Raw genomic sequence first — 7,987 nt, 5'->3', positions numbered from 1 at the left:
TCTGTCTCTATCTCCTCCTCCTGTCTCTCTCTCTCCTTCTCTCTCGCCTCCACTCTCCCCTTCGCTTCTCTCTGTCTCTATCTCCTCCTCCTGTCTCTCTCTCTCTCGCCTTCACTCTCCCTTTCGCTTCTCTCTCTCTCTCCTTCTCTCTCTCTCTCCTTCTCTATCTCTCTCGCCTCCACTCTCCCCTTCGCTTCTCTCTGTCTCTATCTCCTCCTCCTGTCTCTCTCTCTCCTTCTCTCTCGCCTCCACTCTCCCTTTCGCTTCTCTCTCTCCCCTTCTCTATCTCTCTCCTTCTCTATCTCTCTCGCCTCCACTCTCCCCTTCGCTTCTCTCTGTCTCTATCTCCTCCTCCTGTCTCTCTCTCTCCTTCTCTCTCGCCTTCACTCTCCCTTTCGCTTCTCTCTCTCCCCTTCTCTATCTCTCTCGCCTCCACTCTCCCCTTCGCTTCTCTCTATCTCTATCTCCTCCTCCTGTCTTTCTCTCCTTCTCCCTCTCGCCTCCACTCTCCCCTTCGCTTCTCTCTGTCTCTATCTCCTCCTCCTGTCTCTCTCTCTCCTTCTCCCTCTCGCCTCCACTCTCCCCTTCGCTTCTCTCTATCTCTATCTCCTCCTCCTGTCTCTCTCTCTCCTTCTCCCTCTCGCCTCCACTCTCCCCTTCGCTCCTCTCTGTCTCTCCTTCTCTATCCCCCCCCCCCCCCTCCCTTTCCCCTCACTCCTCTCTCTCTCTCTCTCTCTCTCCCTCTCTCTGTCTCCGACATACCACGGCCATGAGCTCCTACTTCGTCAATTCGCTGTTCACCAAGTACAAACCTGAGGACAGCGTGGATCCCAACAGTTACTACGATTGCCGCTTCCCCCATGGGATCAGCCGGAGCCCGGCTCTGATGTACGGGCCCGCTCCCGGGGCCGCTTTCCAGCCTCTCTCGGGTCACGTCCAGGACTATTTCCACACCGGCGGCTCCTCGCTGCCCGCCTCCGGTTACCAGCAAGGCCCGTGCGGACCGTCCTGCCAGGGGGAGGCGGCTAAGTTCTACAGCTACGAGGCGCTGAGCAGGCAGAGCCCCTACGGCGGGGGCCAGGCGGACGGGGCCCCGGTTCTCCAGTATCCCGAGTGTAAGCCGGGGCTCCCCGTACCGGCGGCAGGAGGCGCCGGGAGTGAAGGGGCGGGCAACGTGAATCCCAGCTCAGCCGCCAGTCTCATGTTCCCATGGATGAGACCCCATGGTTAGCGTTCCTCTCTCTCTCTCTCTCTCTCTAAAAGGAGCCTCTCCATTTCCCTCCTTCACCTTCACCTCTCTCTCTGTTTCTCTCCTTCCATCTCTCTCTCTCTCTCTCTCTAAAAGGAGCCTCTGTATTTCCCTCCTTCACCTTCACCTCTCTCACTCTCTCTGTTTCTCTCCTTCCATCTCTCTCTCTCTCTCTAAAAGGAGCCTCTGCATTTCCCTCCTTCACCTTCACCTCTCTCTCTGTTTCTCTCCTTCCATCTCTCTCTCTCTCTCTCTCTAAAAGGAGCCTCTGTATTTCCCTCCTTCACCTTCACCTCTCTCTCTCTGTTTCTCTCCTTCCATCTCTCTCTCTCTCTCTCTAAAAGGAGGCTCTGTATTTCCCTCCTTCACCTTCACCTCTCTCACTCTCTCTGTTTCTCTCCTTCCATCTCTCTCTCTCTCTCTCTCTAAAAGGAGCCTCTCCATTTCCCTCCTTCACCTTCACCTCTCTCTCTCTGTTTCTCTCCTTCCATCTCTCTCTCTCTCTCTCTCTAAAAGGAGCCTCTGTATTTCCCTTCTTCACCTTCACCTCTCTCACTCTCTCTGTTTCTCTCCTTCCATCTCTCTCTCTCTCTCTCTCTAAAAGGAGCCTCTGTATTTCCCTCCTTCACCTTCACCTCTCACTCTCTGTTTCTCTCCTTCCATCTCTCTCTCTCTCTAAAAGGAGCCTCTGTAATTCCCTTCTTCACCTTCACCTCTCTCACTCTCTGTTTCTCTCCTTCCATCTCTCTCTCTCTATCTCTAAAAGGAGCCTCTGTAATTCCCTCCTTCACCTTCACCTCTCACTCTCTGTTTCTCTCCTTCCATCTCTCTCTCTCTCTCTCTAAAAGGAGCCTCTGTATTTCCCTCCTTCGCCTTCACCTCTCTTTCTCTCTGTTTCTCTCCTTCCATCTCTCTCTCTCTCTAAAAGGAGCCTCTGTATTTCCCTCCTTCACCTACACCTCTCTCTCTCTGTTTCTCTCCTTCCATCTATCTCTCTCTTTCTAAAAAGGAGACACTCCATTTCCCTCCTTCACCTTCACCTCTCTCTCTCTCTCTGTTTCTCTCCCTCCATCTCTCTCTCTCTCTCCATCGCTCACTTCCTCATCTCTTTCTCTGTCCCCACCTCTCTCTCTCTGTTTCTCTCCCTCCAGCTCTCTCTCTCTCTCTCTCTAAAAGGAGCCTGACCAATTCCCTCCTTCACCCTCATCTCTCCTTTTCTCTCAGTTTCTCTCCCTCCATCCCTCTCTCTTTCTAAAGGAGCTGTCCATTTGCCTCCTTCACCCTCACCTCTCTTTCTATTTCTCTCACCCCCAATCTCTCTCGCTCTCTCCCCCCATCTCCCTCTCTCTTTCTAAAGGTGCCTCTCCATTTCTCTCCTTACCCTCATTCTCTCTCTTTCTCTCCCTCCATCTCTCGCTCTCTCTCCCCATCTCTCTCTAAAATAGCCTGCCCACTTCCCTCCTTCACCCTCAGCTCTCTCTATCACAGTTTCTCTCCCTCCATCTCTCTTTCTCTATCTCTCTCTTTCCCTCATCTCCCCCTCTCTCTCTCTTTCTAAAGGTGCATCTCCATTTCTCTCCATCACCCTCATCTCTCTCTCTCTTTCTCTCTGATCTTTCCCTCCATCTCTCTCTCATCTCTATCTGTTTCCCCCATCTCTCTCTTTCCCATCTTTCTCTCCCCATTTCTCTCTCTCCCATCTTTCTCTGCCCCATCTCTTTCTCTCCCATCTTTCTCTCCCCATCTCTCTCTCTCCCATCTTTCTCTCCCCATCTCTCTCTCCCATCTTTCTCTCCCCATCTCTCTCTCCCATCTTTCTCTCCCTCATCTCTCTCTCTCCCATCTTTCTCTCCCCATCTCTCTCTCCCATCTTTCTCTCCCTCATCTCTCTCTCTCCCATCTTTCTCTCCCCATCTCTCTCTCCCATCTTTCTCTCCCTCATCTCTCTCTCCCATCTTTCTCTGCCCCATCTCTCTCTCTCTCCCATCTTTCTCTGCCCCATCTCTCTGTCTCCCATCTTTCTCTGCCCCATCTCTCTCTTTTTCTAGAAGTGGCTCTCCATTTCTCTCCTTCACCCTCATCTCTCTTTCTCTTTCTCTACTTCCAGCTCTCTCTCTCTCTCCACATCTCTTTGTCTCCTTCCATCTCTTTCTCTCCCCACATTTCTCTCCACCCATCTCTCCCCGCCTCTCTTTCTCTACCCATCTCTCTCCCTCCATCTTTCTATCTTTCTCCCCATCTCTCTCTCTCCTTCGATCTTTCTCTGTCTCTCCATCTCTCTATTTCCCCATCGTTTTCTCTTGCCATCTCTCTCTCTCTCCTTCCATCTCTCTCTCATCTCTTTATCTCTCCCCCCAATCTCTCTCACTCTCACCCTCATGTCCCTTCTCTGTCTAAGATGCCTCTCCATTCCCCCTTCATCCTCATATCTATCTCTCTGTTTCCTCCCATATCTCTCTCCACTATCTCTCTCTCTCTCATTCTCACCCCCTTTTTCTGTCTAACACACCTCACCATTTCCTAACCCTCATCTCTTCCCCTCTCTCTTTCACCCACCTCTGGGTCTCTCTCTACCTCACTCTACTCTCTCCCTTCCACCCTACCCCAACCCTTATCTCTCTCTCTCACTCTCTCTCCCCTTCTCTTTCTCTTCTGCCCACCTCTCTCTCTCTCTCTAACTCCCCTCCCTTATTTCGTATCTCTCTATTTTCTCTCCAAGTCAAGCTTTCTCTTGCTCCCCACCTCCTGTCTCCCGTGTCACCCCAGTTCCCCTTTCCCCCTCATCTCTCTCTCTCTCTCTGTCTCTTTTCCCCATCTCTGTCTCTCTATCTCTCTGTATCCTTCCCTCTCCCCGTCTCTTCCTCTCCCTCTCTCTCTGTTTCCCTTTGTCTCCCAGCTCCCACTCTTCTTTTTATCTCTCCCTCTTTCTATCCCACTCTGCCCCTCACCCCAGTCTCTCCCATTTCGTTCTTCCTCTCCCTCTCCCGTTCTCTCTCCTCACCCTCACACACTGTCTCTCTCTCTCTCTCTCTCTCTCTCTATTTATCTCTCTCTCTACCCCTCTCTGTCTCTTCCCCCCTCCCTATTCCCGTCCCTCGCTCTTTCTCTCTATGCACACGTATATATACCCTTTCTGTTCCCCTCTCTCTGTTTCACTTTCTCTTTCTCTTCCCCTGTCACTCACTCGATCTTCATCACTCACTCTTTCTCCTTCTAGATCACCCCTCTCTATCTCCATCATTTAATATTTCTCACACTCCCTTCCTTTCCCTCTCCATCACTCTCTTTACCACTTCTGTCTCTATCTATCAATCTCCATCACCCTTTCTCTCTATATCACACTTACTCTCAGTTTCTAATTTTCCCTTTATATGCCACTCTCTCTCTCTCTCTTTCTCGGTCTGTATTACTCTTCCAACACTCTCTCTACAGCTATACCATTCACTCCACTATTTCCTTCCTCTTTCACCTTCCTTTCTCTCTCACCCTATCTCTATCACTCGTGCATTCTCTTTCTCTGTCACTCATTCATGTCGCCTCTCTCTGTTGTTTCTCTGACTCTATTCACTTCTCTCTCCCTCCCTATATCTCGCTGCGTCACGCATTTGTTCTTTCTCTCTTCCCCATGCTCTGTGTGTCTCGCCCCCATCTCAACCCTCTGTCACACACACTTTCTGCATTTTCATCTTCCTCCATGCTTTATGTCATTATTTCTCTCTCTCTCCCACTGTCCCCCTATCTCTCTGTCTGTCACACACTCTTTCTCCCTTTCCCTCTACCTCCGTGCTCTGCGTCACAACTTGTCTCTCTCCCTCTCCCTCACAGTTTTGTCTGTCTTTTCCTCTCCCCCTTTCTCTGTGTCACTATTTGTCTCTGTCTCTCTCACACTCTCCCCATCTCTCTAACCGTCACACTCTCTGTCTTTGTTTCCCTCTGGGTCTTTGTCCATTGTAAAGCTGTGTTTCCTGGATTGGATTTAATTACCTCTGTTGTTTTACAACTGGGAATCTGAGGAGGGTGAAAATTGTGCTCTGCTGTGTTGATTTGCAGCCATTTAGCATCGAAATTGTCTTGTGTTGAAAAGATATGTCTCTTATTCGCTCTCTTTCCCTCTTTGTCTTTCCATCACTCTCTGTCTCTGTCTCTATTTCTGTCACTGACTTGTCACTTTTCCACCGACCTATCCTCTCAATCCCTCTCTGTCATTCTCCATATATCTCTGTCGGTCTGTCTCTCTGTCTCTGTCACTCTCTTCTGTCTCACTCTCTTTAACTTTTATGTCACACTCTGTCTCTCACTCTCTGTCTATTCTTTCTTTCTATCCCTTTGTCGCCCTTTCTATCTATCTCTGCCTCCCTGTCTGTCTCTCGCTCTATCTCTGCCTCTATCTATCTATCTATCTATCTATCTATCTATCTATCTATCTATCTATCTATCTATCTATCTATCTATCTATCTATCTATCTATCTATCTATCTATCTATCTATCTATCTATCTATCTATCTATCTATCTATCTATCCATCTATCTATCTATCTATCTATCTATCTATCTATCTATCTATCTATCTATCTACATGTCTGTCTATATCTACTCTTCCTTTACAAGCCTCTGCCACTCTTTTTATCTTCATCTCTGTCTCTCACCCTATCTCTCTGTCTGCCTATCTCTCTGTCTGCCTATCTCTCTGTCTGTCTATCTATCTATCTATCTATCTATCTATCTATCTATCTATCTATCTATCTATCTATCTATCTATCTATCTATCTATCTATCTATCTATCTATCTATCTACACCTCTTTCACTCTTTCCCTATATCGTCTCTCTCGGTCCTCTTTCTATATATATATTATATATATCCCTGTCTCGCTCTTCCCCATCACCCCACCGTCTATCTCTCACTTTCATCCCCCACCCTGACCTGTATCTCTTCCCCTCTCCTTTTCCCTTTAACACTCCCTCTTTCTCTGTTTTCCCCTATTGTTCTCTCTCTCTTCCCTTCACCCTCTCTCTTTCTCTCCATCTGTCTTTACCTCTACCCTCCTCCTTTCTCTCCTCTCTCTTTTTACCTTCAACCCTCTCTCCCATTTTCCTCTGCCACTCTCTCTCTTTCTGTTCACCCATCTCTCTGTCTCTCCATCTCTCTCTTTCTTCAATCCTTCCCTTTCTCTCCTTCTTTATCTATCTATTTCCCTTTACCCCTCTCTGTATCTTGGTCACTCGCTCTCTTTCTCCCGTCACCCTTCTATCTCTCTTTCCCTCTATCCTCCCATTTCTCTCCTTTTCTATCTCTCTTTTCCCCTTCAACCCTTTCTATCTCTGTTTTCCTTTGTCACGCTCTCTCTCTCTCTTTCTCCCTTCACTCTATCTCTCTACCCATCCTTCCTTTCTCTCCTCATCTATCTCTCATTTTCCCTTTGCGCCTCCCCCCGTTTTTTTCTCTTTCGCTTTCCCTTCACCCTTCCCTCTATCCATCTCTCTTTTCCCTTCACCCTTCCCACATCTATCTCTCTTTTCCCTTCACCCTTCCCTCTATCCATCTCTCCATTCCCTTCACCCTTCCCTCTTTCCATCTCTCTTTCCCTCACATTTCCCTCTATCCATCTCTCCTTTCCCTACACCCTTCCCTCTATCCATCTCTCCTTTCCCTTCACCCTTCCCTCTATCCATCATTCCTTTCCCTTCACCCTTCCCTCTATCCATCTCTCTTTTCCCTTCACCCTTCCCTCTATCCATCTCTCCATTCCCTTCACCCTTCCCTCTTTCCATCTCTCTTTCCCTCACATTTCCCTCTATCCATCTCTCCTTTCCCTACACCCTTCCCTCTATCCATCTCTCAATTCCTTTCACCCTTCTCTCTATCCATCTCGCGCTCTCTTTTCTTCAACGCCCCCTCCCCCACCTTTCTCTCTTTCCCTTCATCTCCTCCCCTCTTCCCCGCCTCTGTCTCTCTCTCTCTTCCTCCATCTCTCTCCATCCTCTTCCCCCGCCTAACCCCCAATCCTTCCCTCACCTCCCCCACCCCGCTCTGCAGCCCCGGGCCGGCGCAGCGGACGCCAGACCTACAGCCGTTTCCAGACCCTGGAGCTGGAGAAAGAGTTCCTCTTCAACCCGTACCTGACCCGGAAGCGGCGGATCGAGGTGTCCCACGCGTTGAGCCTGACCGAGCGCCAGGTCAAGATCTGGTTCCAGAACCGGCGCATGAAGTGGAAGAAGGAGAACAACAAGGAGCGCTTCCCCAACGCGCGGGAGGAGGAAGAGGAGGGGGGAGGGGAATCGCAACCGGCGGGGGCGCCACCGGTTCGACCCCCGGATCCGGGGGCGGCGGCGGGGAGAGAGGAGGAGGAGGAGGAAGAGGAGGACGAGGAGGAGGAGGAGAAAGAGGACGAGGAAGAGAAGGAGGCTGGGGAGAAGGACAAGGGGTGCAAAAATTAACCCTCCCATCTCCTCCCCCCACTGTCCGGAGGGGGGAGAAGGGGGATGTGGGAGGGAGGTCCTACTCTCCGCTGAGGATTCAGCACATACCTTCCAACCTCCTCCTGCCCCCTTCCCTCCCTCCACAACATCGCCCCTCTGTTTATTTCTTGCTTACACTAACACATGCCCGCTCTGACAATGTCAGTATACTACCTATAAAGCGATGGAGGGCGCCATGTTGGACGTGGCGGAAGGGGTTCCGGCGGGGTAGCGGAGAGGGGAGGATTGGACGTGGCTGGTGGCCGCAAACCCCTTGTCTT

The 7,987-nt window shown here is 50.2% G+C and overlaps 1 protein-coding gene across 1 annotated transcript; it reads left to right on the top strand.

Moving 5' to 3' along the window:
• Window positions 1-737: 737 nt before the first annotated feature.
• On the top strand, window positions 738-7,685 carry LOC148134712 (homeobox protein Hox-C8-like). The gene is made up of 2 exons (XM_087985504.1): window positions 738-1,226; window positions 7,285-7,685. Exons 1-2 carry the CDS (start codon window positions 770-772, stop codon window positions 7,683-7,685), a joined length of 858 nt encoding a protein of 285 aa, XP_087841630.1. The 5' UTR covers window positions 738-769.
• Window positions 7,686-7,987: the final 302 nt, after the last annotated feature.

The sequence above is a fragment of the Chiloscyllium plagiosum genome, unplaced genomic scaffold (assembly GCF_037043375.1).
Source record: "Chiloscyllium plagiosum isolate Xiang-an unplaced genomic scaffold, Cpla_swu_hap1 HiC_scaffold_53X, whole genome shotgun sequence".
NCBI classification, from domain to species: Eukaryota; Metazoa; Chordata; class Chondrichthyes; order Orectolobiformes; family Hemiscylliidae; genus Chiloscyllium; species Chiloscyllium plagiosum.
The sequence above is the reverse complement of the archived record's forward strand: the minus strand, read 5'-3'. Positions and strand labels throughout refer to the sequence as shown.

Excerpts from the sequence above, each read along its gene's own strand:
- LOC148134712 (XM_087985504.1), top strand. The coding sequence starts at position 770 with ATGAGCTCCTACTTCGTCAATTCGCTGTTCACCAAGTACAAACCTGAG. Across the intron at positions 1,227-7,284 it reads CCCATGGATGAGACCCCATG|CCCCGGGCCGGCGCAGCGGA; the intron begins GTTAGCGTTCCT and ends CCCGCTCTGCAG.